The sequence below is a fragment of the Phoxinus phoxinus genome, assembly GCF_949152265.1.
Source record: "Phoxinus phoxinus genome assembly, chromosome: 2".
NCBI classification, from domain to species: Eukaryota; Metazoa; Chordata; class Actinopteri; order Cypriniformes; family Leuciscidae; genus Phoxinus; species Phoxinus phoxinus.
Genome location: NC_136877.1, coordinates 51,584,490 through 51,599,738, shown reverse-complemented (window position 1 = coordinate 51,599,738; position 15,249 = coordinate 51,584,490). Strand labels below are relative to the sequence as shown.

The window sequence follows — 15,249 nt, the reverse complement described above, 5'->3', positions numbered from 1 at the left end:
TGAGACGTCTGGCGGTTCTCAAGTACTCCAAGTTCTTGTGGTCGGTTAGAATGAGAAAGGGTATGGTCGAGCCCTCCAACCAGTGTCTCCATTCCTCCAGGGCCGCTTTCATGGCCAACAGTTCTCTGTCCCCGACGTCATAATTACGTTCCGCGGGATTGAGTTTGCGAGAGTAGTAGGCACACGGGTACAATTTATCTGGGGTTCCCTGGCGTTGTGACAGTATTGCTCCGATACCTGTGCTGGAGGCGTCCACCTCCACAGTGAACTGACGTCGGGGGTTTGGGTGTTTCAAGATGGGAGCCGAGGTGAAATGAGTCTTCAGATCTTGGAACGCTTTCTCGCAGAGTGTAGACCATGCCAACTTGTTGGAACCACCTCCACTGCGAGTGAGGGAAGTTAGAGGAGCTGCCACTTGACTGAAACCCCGGATGAATCTTCGATAGAAGTTGGCAAACCCCAGGAAACGTTGGAGGTCTTTGACGGTTTGGGGATGGGGCCAGTGTAGCACGGCGGAAACCTTGCTGTCATCCATCGTGACTCCCTCAGCAGAGATGATGTATCCTACGAAGGAGACGGTGGAGAGGTGGAAGGCGCACTTAGAGAGTTTGGCATACAGCTGATTCTGGATTAGTCTTTGGAGCACAGCCCATACGTGTTGGACGTGTTCGGACAGGGTGTCGGAGTAGATCAGTATGTCATCAATGTAGACTATGACGCACTTGTTGAGCATATCTCGGAAAATATCGTTGATAAGGGCCTGAAAGACAGAGGGACTGTTGGACAGACCGAAGGGCATGACCAGATATTCATAGTGGCCAGTCGTCGTGGAGAAGGCCGTCTTCCACTCGTCGCCTGCCCGGATGTGAATGAGAATGTAGGCACATCTCAGGTCGAGCTTGGTAAAGATACGGGCAGCGCGGAGTTGTTCCAAGGCTGAGGGCACCAAGGGTAGGGGATAACGGTACTTGGTTGTTACTTCATTGAGGGCTCGGTAGTCGATGCAGGGACGCAAGGATCCGTCCTTCTTTTTTACGAAGAAGAAGCCCGCCGAGGTAGGTGAGGTGGAGGGTCGGATGAACCCCTTGGCGAGTTCCTCGTCGATGTATTGCTGCATGCTCCGAGTCTCTGGTTCGGACAGTGGGTATACACGGCCCTTGGGGAGCGTGGCTCCAGGTAAGAGCTCGATGGCACAATCCGTGTCCCGATGAGGTGGAAGCTGGGTGGCCCTGGACTTGCTGAAAGCAGAGTGGAAATCCCAGTAAACCTCGGGAAGATCCTGCGGGGGTTGATTTTCAGGTTGGAGAACTGGGACCACTTGATGGTTCCTCTGTGGGGATTTGAGACATCTCTGGAGACAAGATTGGGACCACTGGGTGATGTCCTGATCTTTCCAGGAAATTTGTGGATCGTGGAGGGTGAGCCAGGGGTGGCCAAAAATAATGGCGTGGTGAGGTGATTGGGTGACATGGAGCTGGATGGTCTCGGTGTGCAGAGAGCTGGTGATCAGTGTGATGGCCTCAGTGATGTGGTAGATTTTTCCAGCACCTAGTGGTCTTCCATCCAGGGCTGCCACCGCCATAGGAGGGTCACATGGAACAAGAGATATGTGATGGCGATTAGCAAAGTCTTGGTCAATAAAGTTACCGGCCGCCCCTGAGTCAATAAAGGCTTTAGTCTTGATGTGGCGGCCGTGGACGATCAAGCACACATCCAACAAGAGAGAGGGTGACAAAGAATTGTGGCTTACCCGAGTGCTAGTGGTTCTAGGAGGACGAGCGGAACATTGAGTTTGGAAGTGACCAGACTGACCACAGTAGAGGCACAGACGATTTCTCATCCTTCTCTCGCGCTCCTCATCAGAGAGGCGGGAAAATCCCACTTGCATGGGCTCCTCCAGGGCGTGAGCCGAAGACTGGGGTGAGGCGAGAGGTAATCGTGGTTGGCGACTCCTGCGAGAGCGGAGCAGATGGTCCAGTTTGATCGCCATCTCCATATACTCCTCCAAAGTCTTGCTCTCATCCCGACAAGCGAGCTCAGCCTGCAGGTCCGTGCGAAGCCCTCGACGGAGCCTTAAGGGGTTTTCCTTCCCAGCCCGCCTGGGCTGCTAGCGTGCGAAACGTGAGAGCGTAATCCGCAGCGGTGGAAGATCCCTGGCGAAGGTTTAATAGTTCCTCCTCCGCCTCCTTGCCCTCCTCAGCGTGATCAAACACCTCCCGGAATTTGGTGAGAAAGTGTTGATACGACGGGAAAACCATCTGTTGGCCCTCCCACAAGGCCGTTGCCCAGCTCAAGGCCTTACCGGTGAGAAGGGTGCAGACGAGGGAAACCTTGCCCTCCTCTGTCGCAGAGCCCGGCGGCAGCGAGTTCACATAGATGGCACACTGCATAAGAAAGCCCCTGCACTTGCCTGGAGAGCCGTCATACTTCTCTGGAAGTGCCAAGCGGGGTGCGTGGATTCCCGTGGTCAAGACCGCGGAAGGCGGCGCGGTGGGAGCTGCAGTGGGAGGATTCGATGCAGTGAGGTCTTGTGGCACAGCCTGTGTGAGCGACCGCATGGACCGCATCAACTCCTCGGTCATGGTGGTCAGCCGATCCAACTGTTGGTGATGCACAGTCAACAGAGAGGCTTGCCGTGTCACCTCAGTCACCACTTGATCTAAAGCCGCTGGATCCTGAGGTGGCGAAGTCTTCTGTAACAAGGAGTCGGAGACATTCGAATCCATCTGCAAGGCTTTATTAAGAATCGTCGACAGGCAGGAATAATCACCAGAAAACAGGAACAACGTAGGTAATCCAGGACACAGTTCAATAGACAGGCAATGGTCGCAATGGCAGGTAGCAGGAATCGTCAACGGGGTACACAGTCCAGAGTCATACACAGGAAATCCAACACAGAGATAAACGCTCAGAATTACGACCATAGGAAACGATAAGACTTCACACTGAACAAGAGAAAGTCCGCGCCTTATAAAGGCAATAACTAATGGGATGATGATCCACAGCTGAGATGGAAAAGTACTGGGTCCGTGTGAGAAAAGAGTCCGGGCGGAACTAATATTCGGGTGATGGTTCCCGCTGTGTTCGGTCGGAAAGGGCCACAGAGGCGCTATTAGTGACAGTATATGAATATTATTTATATAATACTGTATGTTTTGACCAAATATGTCACCGATATGTTTAATTTATATATGCCAAACTATTTACTATTTAACTATTTATTTCAAGTCTACAGATCAATTCTACATATCCACATTTCATTTCAATTTCTATCTCATTATACATACATAAAACATATGTGCTGGTTGTATGTCAATTGTTCCATTTTCTAATGGGATATATATGGGCATATATATTTAATATATGTGGATATATTTAATATATGTATATTTCATATGTGTACATATATTACATTTCCGTATGGGCTCATGGCTTGTGATTGTTTTTCACATGTTTGTTGTGAGCACATGGTTTGTCATGTGTTTCCAAGCCCCGCCCATCTTGTCACCTGATTATTGGTTTGTTTGCCCCACCTGTCCTCGCTCGTTACCTGCCTTGTTTGCTCCCTATTTATTCTCCTTGGCTGAGTCCCAATTTGCATACTATCCGTCCTAAATAGCATTCGAAAGTAGAATTAGTACGTCCCAAATCGTAGTATGTTGAAATAAGTGGTATTACTACTATTTCCGGCCAGAATCCGAAGTGCAGATAAATGAACACTCTTACGGCTAATATTGCCCATAACACATCGCGCGTTGGGCGAGGATTCGGTTAGAACTACAAACACGAGTGAAAAGTGTAAAAAAAAAAAAACTACAGACATGGAGTCCGGCGTTATGTAGAGAGGTTTAGATAAAGGGGTTTGAGTGATTAATTATCAGTATCTAACCTGACGAAAATGTATTTATTCAATGTTGTCCACATTATATGCCACAACGACAGGGCTCACACCCTCCTCCTGCTCGAGGTGAACTAAAAACAACTGATACCAGCTCTCATTGATATGTGCCGGGTCCCCGCTATGATAACAGTAACTTTCTCAAATGTTTACAGAACAAGCGGGAACCCAGTGTGCCTGTATCTTTCTCTATTGCTGTTCGATTACATGATAGAAAGTCTAAGGCCTTCAAAAGCCATACAGCAAACCCATCTAATCTGGTGCCTATTACACGCCAAACTAAGACTGCTGTGCGGACAAAAAGTAAGACTGTTAAGTTAGCACTTTTAAACATCTGCTCACTTAAAAATAAATCACTTCTAGTCAATGACTTAATAACCACATACAACCTGGATTTTATGTTTCTAAATGAAACTTGGCTAGAAGACAACTGCAGTGCAACTGTCCTCAATGAAATATCCCCTCCTAACTTTACTTTTATGAGTGTCTGCAGAGCGGGTAGGAGAGATGGGGGAGTAGCTGCTCTTTTTAAAGATGTCTATCAATGTAAGCAAATATCATTTGGTAATTACCCGTATTTCGAATATCTGGGTATTGTGTTAAAAGGTGCTCCACGCATTTTACTTATCAATGTTTACAGGCCTCCAAAATACTCTTCAGCTTTTGCTGAGGACTTTACAGAACTGCTATCAACCATTTCCTCAGAGTTTGACTGTTTTGCTATTGCTGGAGATTTCAACATTCACATAGATAATGCAGAAAACAATATGGCAAAAGAAATCAAAACTGTTTTAAAAACTTTTGATCTGACTCAGCATGTACATGAACCGACACACAATCGTGGACACACTCTAGATTTATTTATCAGTAAGGGTCTAAACATTTCATCGATTGTTATTAAGGATGTAGCACTGTCTGATAATTTCTGTATTTTCTTTGATATATTGATCTCTCCTGCCATTGAAGCTAGATCTGTGTCTGTCAAGAAGAGATGCTTAAATGAGAACACTAGTGTACTATTTATGAAGGCTATATCTTCAACACCAAGCATATCTGCTGACTCTGTTGATTTTCACCTTGATTCTTTTAACTCAAAAGTTAAAAGTGTAATTGATGATATTGCTCCTGTGAAAGTCAGGAAGAGTGGTAGACAAAAGGCACCTTGGAGAAACTCAACAGAAGTGCAAAATATGAAAAGACAATGCAGAAAAGCAGAGCGCATGTGGCGGAAGACAAAACTTGTAGTTCATTATAACATCTACAAAGACACCATCCATGCTTTCAATATGGAGCTAGGCAAAGCTAGACAGACTTTCTTCTCAAATATTATAAACAGCAACTTAAACAACACATGCACTCTTTTTGCTACTGTTGAGAGATTAACAAACCCCCTGAGCCAGATTCCCAGTGAAATGCTTTCAGACAGCAAGTGCAGTGAGTTCGCTTCTTTCTTCTCTGAGAAAATCAATAATATCAGAAAGGTGATCCGCACATCCTTGAGTTGCACTGGGGTCAGACAGATCAGACCACAACCTGAGAAAGTAGTTACTATGTCTGATTTCAAAGAAATTGATGGCAAAATTTTAGAAGAAACCGTACAGCACCTTAAAACATCGACCTGCGCCCTTGACGCTCTTCCCACATCTTTCTTCAAAAGTGTGTTAAACAGCTTAGAAGCAGATCTCCTAGAAGTGGTAAATGCCTCACTTCTCTCTGGAAGTTTTCCAAACTCCCTGAAAACTGCAGTTGTCAAACCCCTCCTGAAAAAGAGCAATCTGGATAAGACTATATTAAGCAACTATAGACCGATCTCAAATCTTCCTTTCATTGGCAAGATCATTGAAAAAGTTGTTTTCAATCAGCTGAACAAATTCTTAAGTTCGAATGGATACTTTGACAATTTTCAATCTGGTTTCCGATCGCATCACAGCACAGAGACAGCGCTCATAAAGATAATTAACGATATTCGCTTAAATACTGATACAGGCAAATTATCAGTGCTGGTACTTCTCGACCTCAGTGCTGCTTTTGACAATGTTGATCACAACATACTTCTTGACAGGCTGGAAAACTGGGTGGGGCTTTCTGGGATAGTCCTAAAATGGTTCAGGTCATACTTAGAAGCGAGAGGTTATTATGTGAGTATAGGAGACCATAAGTCTGAGTGGACATCCATGACATGCGCAGTTCCTCAAGGCTCAATTCTTGCGCCACTCCTATTCAACCTGTACATGCTTCCAATGAGCCAAATAATGAGAAAGAACCAAATCTCTTACCACAGCTATGCAGACGACACACAGATCTACTTAGCCCTATCGCCTAACGATTACAGCCCCATTGACTCCCTGTTCCAATGCATTGATGAAGTAAACAGTTGGATGTGCCAAAACTTTCTTCAGTTAAACAAAGACAAAACTGAAGTCATTGCGTTTGGAAACAAAGATGAAGTTCTCAAGGTGAATGCATACCTTCACTCTAGAGGTCAAACAACTAAAAATCAAGTCAGGAATCTTGGTGTGTCTCTAGAGTCAGACCTTAGCTTCAGTAGTCATGTCAAAGCAATAACTAAATCAGTATACTATCATCTGAAAAATATTGCAAGAATTAGATGCTTTGTTTCCAGTCAGGACTTGTGCATGCTTTCATCACCAGCAGGGTAGATTATTGTAATGGACTCCTCACTGGCCTTCCCAAAAAGACCATAAGACAGTTGCAGCTCGTACAGAACACTGCTGCCAGGATTCTGAGCAGAACCAGGAAATATGAACACATCACACCAGTCCTCAGGTCTTTACACTGGCTTCCAGTCACATTTAGGATTGATTTTAAAGTATTATTACTGGTATATAAATCATTTAATGGCCTAGGACCTCAATACATTGCAGATATAATCACTGAATATAAACCCAACAGATTACTCAGATCATTAGGATCACATCAACTAGAAATACCAAGGGTTCACTCAAAGCAAGGAGAGTCCGCTTTTAGCTATTATGCCAGCCGCAGCTGGAACCAGCTTCCAGAAGAGATCAGGTGTGCTCCTACTGTAGCCACATTCAAATCCAGACTCAAAACACATCTGTTTAGCTTAGCATTTACTGAATGAGCACTGTGCCACTGTTTGTAGAACAGTATTTGAATGACAATATTAAAGTTTTCGTCTGAGAAAGAACTAAGAATGTGAATGCAGGGCTAAGGAAAGTGAAAAGAATGTGCAAGTAAATGAAAGAGAAAAGAAAGTTGATACATGGAAGTCGTAAGAAGATTGAAATAGAAAATAAAGTTGATACATGGAAGTCGTAAGAAGATTGAAAGAGAAAAGAAAGTTGATAGATGGAAGTAAGAAGATTGAAAGAGAAAAGAAAGTTGATACATGTAAGTCGTAAGAAGATCCTTTTAAAAGAAATATCTATAATAGCTACCGGTTGATGTAAAATACGTCCGACTGTTTGCACTGTATTTTATTATTTTATTTTCCAAACTGTGATTCAGGAAGATTTTATTAATTTTTAGGGCTGTCTGATTGGAAGAGATTTTGAAGGGGAACGGGAGAGTATATGCTATATAAATAAACTTGCCTTGCCTTATATTGCATCTGCTGCAGCTTGTGAACTTTTGTAAAGACACGTTTAGCCATTAACTTTTAAATGCATCATTATATTCAAATTCCAAACACACGAGTCTCCGCATGAAAGACCCGCGACTCTCAGATGAACGTGCGACTACATTTCTCTCCGAAACGGTAGGAAATTAAATTAGATTGAATGGAGGATTTTAACTGTGACAAGATGATTGACAGGGCAGTTTACTGACAGGATGCATGTGACAGATCTGTCCGTTAACGATGACGAAGTAGTGTGTCTCAAAGCTTGCCTACTTTTTTGCTACACACTCAAAAGTATGTACTTTTTCTTCACAAAAAGAGTTCATACTTTTAGGTCGTATACAAGTAGGCGAATTGGGACCCAGCCCTTGTGTTTGCAGTCCTGTGCTGGGTCATTGTCATGTTGACGTTTACCTCATGTGTTAACTTAACTCTCTTGTTTTTCCCCTCGGGTGGTTTTTGTTTGTTTTATGTCATTATTTGTAAAAGTCAATTACCTCTGTAAATTGAGTCCTCGCTTCATCCTTTGCCAGAATCCTGACACGTGTTCAGTAACAAATCTTCCCCTCGCAGGGCAAAATCAACCGAAGCCTTAAAATGACTCTTAAAATTATTTTTTACAGAAAGTTTATTTTATTTTGATCAGTTGTTTTATTATTTTTAATGCAATGTTTTTATTATTATTTTTATTTACCTTTAAATTACAAGATTTGATCAATAAATAATAACGAAATAGTAATTTAAGCACATTCCTCACATTCTAAAAATAACTCACAATTGCATTCATAACCCTTTTAATTCAGCTCAAAACATCTTATATTTGGTATATTTGCCGACCTCTTGTGGGTACAAAAAAAGCTATAATATAATGATATTTCATGACTCTAGATGGGCTAGATGGGCTGTTCCCCTGGGTCCTAGACATCTTGTAGATATTATAAAATCCTTTTTTTTGGTAGTTTTAGCATTTTTTGTTTGAATTTTGAGCATTTTTAGGTTTTTCTATGTGAACTGCAGCATTCCTCGCATTACATTAATTCCTAAGGGGGTCAAAATGACCCGTGAGAGAAGGATATGTTACTTTTTTAGATGTCAACCACAAAACTTTTTACAAACTTTTTTTATTCTTGGACCACTGATGAAATTTGTTTTTAAAATGAGTTTAAGGTCAAAATGACTTGTATTTTTACCCCGTACATATAAGTGTGCATTACACATTACACATTAAAAGTAAATGCCCATCATTCATCTTTCCCCATCTTACCCAACATATTCACAGTTAATTGTTCACACAAAAATATAAATAGATCTTTCAGACTGAAGGAATATTGTCATGCTTCTCTTTCTATAATTTAAACAGACTCACCTTCAAAGGAGTCCTCGTAAGCAACGATATATCCATGGTGCAGATTCTTCAGGATGTTGATTTCATTTTTGGCTGCGTCTAGATTAAAATTCACATTCTGCGAAGAACACGTTTAATCTATGTGATGTTTATCTATATGATCTTATTAATATGTTCAATCAATACATCCATCTTTCTAGCATTATTTCCGCTTGTTGCAGGGTTCACTTCACACACACATTTGGGTTTGGCACATGTTTTATGCCAGAGTTGGGACACAATCACACCCAGGGAGTATCTTGCTGTGAGACGACAGTGCCGTCCATAATTAATACGTTCAATACTTTAATGATATTGACTTTAATGATATAAAAAATGGCTCAGTGGTTCATGTAGGTTGTCTACAAACCGGAAGGTTGGTTGTTCAATCCCCGGTTCCACTTGACCAAGTGTCGAGGTGTCCATGAGTAAGACACCTAACCCCAGCTGCTCCCGGCGAGCTGGATGAGCCTTGCATGGCTGACACCGCCGTTGGTGTGTGAATGGGTGAATGTGAGGCTAAATGTAAAGCGCTTTGGTGGCCATTGGGTCTGTGAAAGCGCTATATAAATGCAGTCCATTTACCATTTTACCAATTAATTCTTGATTGTACTTACATCTCTGTAGTTGATCTCTTTGACCACAAGGAAATCTTCATCTGGACTCTTCACCAGAAATGCTCTTCCTGAAATCCCTCGTCCAAGTTCTTCTGTTATTGTGTATTCATGTTTTTTTAACACTTCTACAATCAACATTCAAATAGAAAATTACCATTAGAAAAATTACACTATTTAAATGCAAATATTACTAGAAAAAATATACTTACAATATATTAAGTAGTTACTGATTACCTTATATTTATTTATTATGTTTTTTTTATTATTTAATACATTTATTTAATGCTAATACTTATTAGTATAACATATTAATGTGTTGAGGTTGCATTTATTGGTGTGCAATGTTCAAAATAACAAAATATGATATAAATTAAAGTACCATTTAATTTACAAAATTATATATATAGTTATATGCAATTTATGTGAATAAAAATCAGAAGGTAGAAACTACTGTGACAGTTAACACACACACACACACACACACAGGATCAGATGCAGCCCACTTCTCTTTGTTTTAATGAATTGAGCTGGTTGCTGAGAGAAGTCTTGGTTTTTACTACATCACAGTTAAGAAAGGCCAGTAAGACTCAATTTAGATGCAAATCACAAAAGACCCTCACAGTCATTGTTATCAGACTTTGACTAATGATACTCTCCTGCTCTTTCTGTTGCTCTGCTCTCATTTAGATTTTTTTTTACAAGCAGCAACAATTCAACTTTATCATTTAATGATGTTAAAAACCTTGAGTTGGAGACATTTCCATATCTCTAACTTATTAGTAAAGGCAATAAATGTGTTTGTTTTCCAGTAGATGGCAGCAATATTCCACTAAACTATGGAACGTTTCACGTTTTCGCCATGAATGAAACTGAGAAATGTAGATCTTCTTTAATGTGAATTTTACATAAACCCGACATGGCTCTGTGCGTTCGCCGGCTGCTTTGAAAACAAATGCACATGACCAGAGAGAGAAGATCGGGGGAGATGACGTGTTGTCAAATATCTATTCCGGAGCTGTAGGGGGAGCTCTATAGAGAAACATGCGAGCAACAGGCGAGCATACAGTGAAGAAACTGCATAGCGCTGCTTTACGTTTGTGAAATATATTTTTACTTGTGTTTTTAAATGTTTGATGCATGCTCATTATTCTTTGATCGTGACCGCAATACTTTTGACGGGATATTGATCCCATATTTAAGGATATATAGGATAAAAAGACACACCCACGAAATGTCTTTAAACAGTAAGTTAAAAAACAATTATATAGCCAGTAGTTTACTGTACAAGTGAGTTTTGTGGGTCACCATCGGGCTGACAAACCAACAAAAGTTTTTTTAGGTAATGTGTAATGTAATTTCATATTTTTGGTATCGGATTACACTAAATTGATATCGAAAAAATAGTATTGTTCAGGAACCGGTATCAGTCAAGGTATCGATATAGAAAAAAATTAACGATACCCAGCCCTGATTACAAGGGATTTTAAAGGATGTTTTTTCTCAAAATTGACTTTGCTGACTCTATGAACTTCAATATGTAGCGCTGCCATTTTTTTTGTCGGATTCCAACAAATCATTTTGAGGAAAACAACTCAAAATAAATCGCAATGCATCAAATAATTTTTGCACTTGCATTGTATGCATCAATCGATATTTAGATGCACACACACATGACTAAATGTAATATTAATTTCCTGATTGTTTTCAAATAGATTTAGTACAAACACATTTTTACACAGAATTGTTTTAACTGTTATTATCTGAGGGTGATCAGATGTTTAAAGCTGTTAACACAAAACTGATGTTGATCATATTCATCATGAAATGTACTTACTGAATGCAGGAGGTAGTCCGATGCTGTCTGAGGAAGCACTGTAAGCACTGTAACCACTGTCCTCACTGGCATTAGAGAGTTTGCGATAGTGACGCATCTTTAGATGGAAAAAATGTATCTTAATAAAGTATCTATGAAATGTACATATTAAATATGGCTGAATGAGCCCCTTTAGTGTTCAGCATATAATACACTAAATGGTCATTATGAATCTGAATTTTGTGGTAACTTGTTTTTGAATTTCTAAGCATGAAACATTCATTTTCTTTCTTGCACACTAAAAGTGTTACTTGAGGCTCACTCAGTGAAAGCGTTCACTCATGCACAGAAACCGTCTCAGGTTACAACTGTAACCTTTGTTCCCTGAGAACAGGGAACGAGACAATACGTCATCGACGCTATGGGGAAACGCCTCAGGCGTGACAGGTGTCTGAAATCACAATCAAATCACGGCAATCACATTGACCGGCGACAGCCCGTGAATCATTACGTGAATGATTAACGTGTGACCTGGAAGTATATAAGGGCGCCTTGCAAAATGACAAATCATCCTTCGTCTGAAGGGACTGTTTGGTAGGCAGGCCCCGAGGCATGGCAGGGAGACGTATTGTCTCGTTCCCTGTTCTCAGGGAACAAAGGTTACAGTTGTAACCTGAGACGTTCCCTTTCGAAGGGAACTCAACAATACGTCATCGACGCTATGGGGAACGATATACCCACGCCGCCATGCTAAGGGGAGTGCATGCCAGAAGGCAGTGACCACTGTCAGAACCAGCAAATTCAAATGAAATGCAAGAACCACTCACCCTCAGGTCACACTGGGCTGTCAGTGACAGCATTCCCTAGGGTCATAGCCCAAGCTATAAGCCTAACAGGAGGACCTCCAAACGATGTTAACCGAAGGCCTACCTGGGCCTGCTCAAAGGCCTAGGACCACAACTTCAAATCAGAAGGGGTCCCTTCTAGGGAATGTGGCTAGGGAACCCGAGGGAACCCCAGCCAGTCACTATTAGGGGGAATAACCACCCGAAATGCCACCAGGACAGCCTGACCTGGTGTCACTACGTCGGACACTTAAGTCTGGCCAAATTCCTGTCTGTCCGGAGACAGAGCCTCTGGACATTTGCCTTAGGAAAGGCATCCAACCCGAGGGACTGCGAAGCTGGCAGTGAACCTCAGCCCGGATCTCAGAGACGGGATATCCCGGAGAGTATGACTCAGCATAGTGCTTTACAACCCTTGCTAGAGAGGGGAGTTTCTCTACTCGATCTACGGATCTACCCAGTGCTTGTGTCTAAAACACTGAGGAGGCCTGTGAAAGCCTAGGGGCTGATCTAACTGGGAAGCCTCACCAGGCTGTAGGCAGAGTAGGAAGTTCCGAGAGGGAACCAGTAGCAGAGGACGAACACTTTAGTTGAGCCAGGGCCCGAGCTCGCTTTCAGCAGCAGCCTAATAAGGCCAGCTGAACTGATAGCAAGCGGCCACTAGCTTCCAGAACCCAGCATGGTTGGGGAACCACTCACATGGAGGCCTGGCGGGGCCTACTACCTGATAACCACAGTATGTGGGAGCTCATATTCAGGAAGGCCTGGTGAGGCCTGTAACCTGATAACCCCAGTATATGGGAGCTCATGTTCAGGAAGGCCTGGTGAGGCCTGTAACCTGATAACCCCAGTATATGGGAGCTCATAACCAGGAAGGCCTGGTGAGGCCTGTAACCTGATAACCCCAGTATATGGGAGCTCATAACCAGGAAGGCCTGGTGAGGCCTGTAACCTGATAACCCCAGTGTGTGGGAGCTCATAACTAGGAAGGCCTGGTGAGGCCTGTAACCTGATAACCCCAGTATATGGGAGCTCATAACCAGGAAGGCCTGGTGAGGCCTGTAACCTGATAACCACAGTATGTGGGAGCTCATTCAGGAAGGCCTGGTGAGGCCTGTAACCTGATAACCCCAGTGTGTGGGAGCTCATAACCAGGAAGGCCTGGTGAGGCCTGTAACCTGATAACCACAGTATGTGGGAGCTCATTCTCAGGAAGGCCTGGTGAGGCCTGTAACCTGATAACCACAGTATGTGGGAGCTCACCTTCAGGGAGGCCTGGTGAGGCCTACTACCTGATAACCACAGTATGTGGGAGCTCACCTTCAGGGAGGTCTGGTGAGGCCTACTACCTGATAACCACAGTATGTGGGAGCTCACCTTCAGGGAGGCCTGTTGAGGCCTACTACCTGATAGCCACAGCATGTGGGAGCTCACCTTCAGGGAAGCCTGGTGAGGCCTACTACCTGATAACCACAGTGTGTGGGAGATCACCTTCAGGGAGGCCTGGTGAGGGCTACTACCTGACAGCCACGATATTTGGGAGCTCACATTCAGGGAGGCCTGGTGAGGCCTACCACCTGATAATCACATCATGTGGGAATATGCCTTCAGGGAGGCCCGGTGAGGCCTACTACCTGATAGTAAGTCAGGCTAGCTGTCCAGTTGCCTGTCCTTTGGGCTTGCTTACAGGGAGGCCTGGTAAGGCCTACTACCTGATAGCCACCGTAGGTGGGAATTCACCTTCAGGGAGGCCTGAAGAGGCCTACTACCTGATAGCAATCTTAAACAACTGGTAGCTATGAGCCCTGAATCTGGGTGATGGATCGAAGGCGGCCTGCTAAGGCCAGCCCACTGGGGACTCGCCTATTAGGGAGGCCTGGTTGGGCCTACTAGCTGATAGCGAGTCAATTCTGCTCTAAAAGGTACACTGTTGGGAATCATACCACACCAACATAACTATTGGGTCCACTGACAGCACCCTTTAAGCAAGGGGAGTACAACATACGCCACTCCGCCTCAACGGAGGCCCCAGAGTCAGGGGCCTACCATCTGTACGCATCGGCGTCAGCACATGGCAATACTCTGCTTCAGGGGAGCGTACTTTGACCAAAAAAGAAGGCTAGAACTTTCCGCTCAACCCGAGCCATAGTGGTGCGAGATAGGATAATACAGAACTGAAAGTGAAGGACTCAGACCTGCCCTGTATAACAGGGGAATACTCTCCACCTCACCCTGAGGTATACCAGGGGCGGGCCTGCCAGCGGCTCTAGGGGTGACAGAAAATGTATCTGTGCCCAACCTAGGAGAGTGGGGCTTGTTTGTGAGCCAATCACCTACAACCCGATGCTCGAGCAGTAGCTCAGCAAGGTGAGTAAAGCCTATACTGGCGGCCCAGATCCGTAAATGAGTTCTGCACGGCAGGGTCGGGCAGACAGACCCAGCCTCTTCGTGAGGCGAAAGGCGGCCTAACCCTGCTCAATAAAGACACATGCACCGGGGAGGCCTATTGAGGCCTAACCAGGATCTTTAAAAACCATGCCTCTGCACCACGCTGCATTATTCTAGTCGCCCCATTAGAATGCAGAGAAGGGGGCGGGCCGTGGCCTAACGACTCCCATTGGAGGAGGCTGTCATACAGGGATGCTAGGAACCTAAATACACACAGTTTGAAGGTTCAGAGGCAGAAATGCTTAATCAGAGCGCCTCTACTATCCCTGGCACAGCCTAGGCCAGCTAGAGAGGTGGCCCTGGTGAGGGCCAGCCTGCAAGCATAGATCTACCTGAGGGCTCGGAGGAGCCACAGCCTTACTAGAAAAATAGTTATTATTTCATACAACCGGCTGCAGAATCGCTCAGCCCACTGAAAACCCAAACAGAGCTCAAGAGGGCGATGTACTCAGGAAGGAAGTCAGACGGTTCCATGGACCGGACATAAGATCTATCTGAAGCACTACACGGAGGTGCCGAAAAGCTCAGAGGGCGAAATGAGGAGAAAGCTTTTCTCTCTTCTCCCCGATGTCGGCCAGGTTCAACCACAAATGCCTCTCCGTGGCCACATCGACCAGCCGATCACAGCAGCAGTCTGTTT

The 15,249-nt window shown here is 44.0% G+C and overlaps 1 protein-coding gene across 5 annotated transcripts in view; it reads right to left on the bottom strand.

Annotated features, from left to right (window-relative positions):
• LOC306993103 (serine/threonine-protein kinase Nek1) overlaps positions 1 to 15,249 on the bottom strand; it is a 61,048-nt gene that overhangs the window by 23,303 nt on the left and 22,496 nt on the right. For all 5 annotated transcript variants that reach the window (XM_079602595.1, XM_079602598.1, XM_079602597.1 and 2 more), the window contains 3 exons: positions 11,338 to 11,434; positions 9,504 to 9,628; positions 8,869 to 8,965 (listed from right to left, as the gene is read on the bottom strand). In XM_079602595.1, the coding sequence (XP_079458721.1) occupies positions 8,869 to 8,965; positions 9,504 to 9,628; positions 11,338 to 11,434 (319 nt within the window). The remainder of the gene's footprint in view (positions 1 to 8,868; positions 8,966 to 9,503; positions 9,629 to 11,337; positions 11,435 to 15,249) is intronic.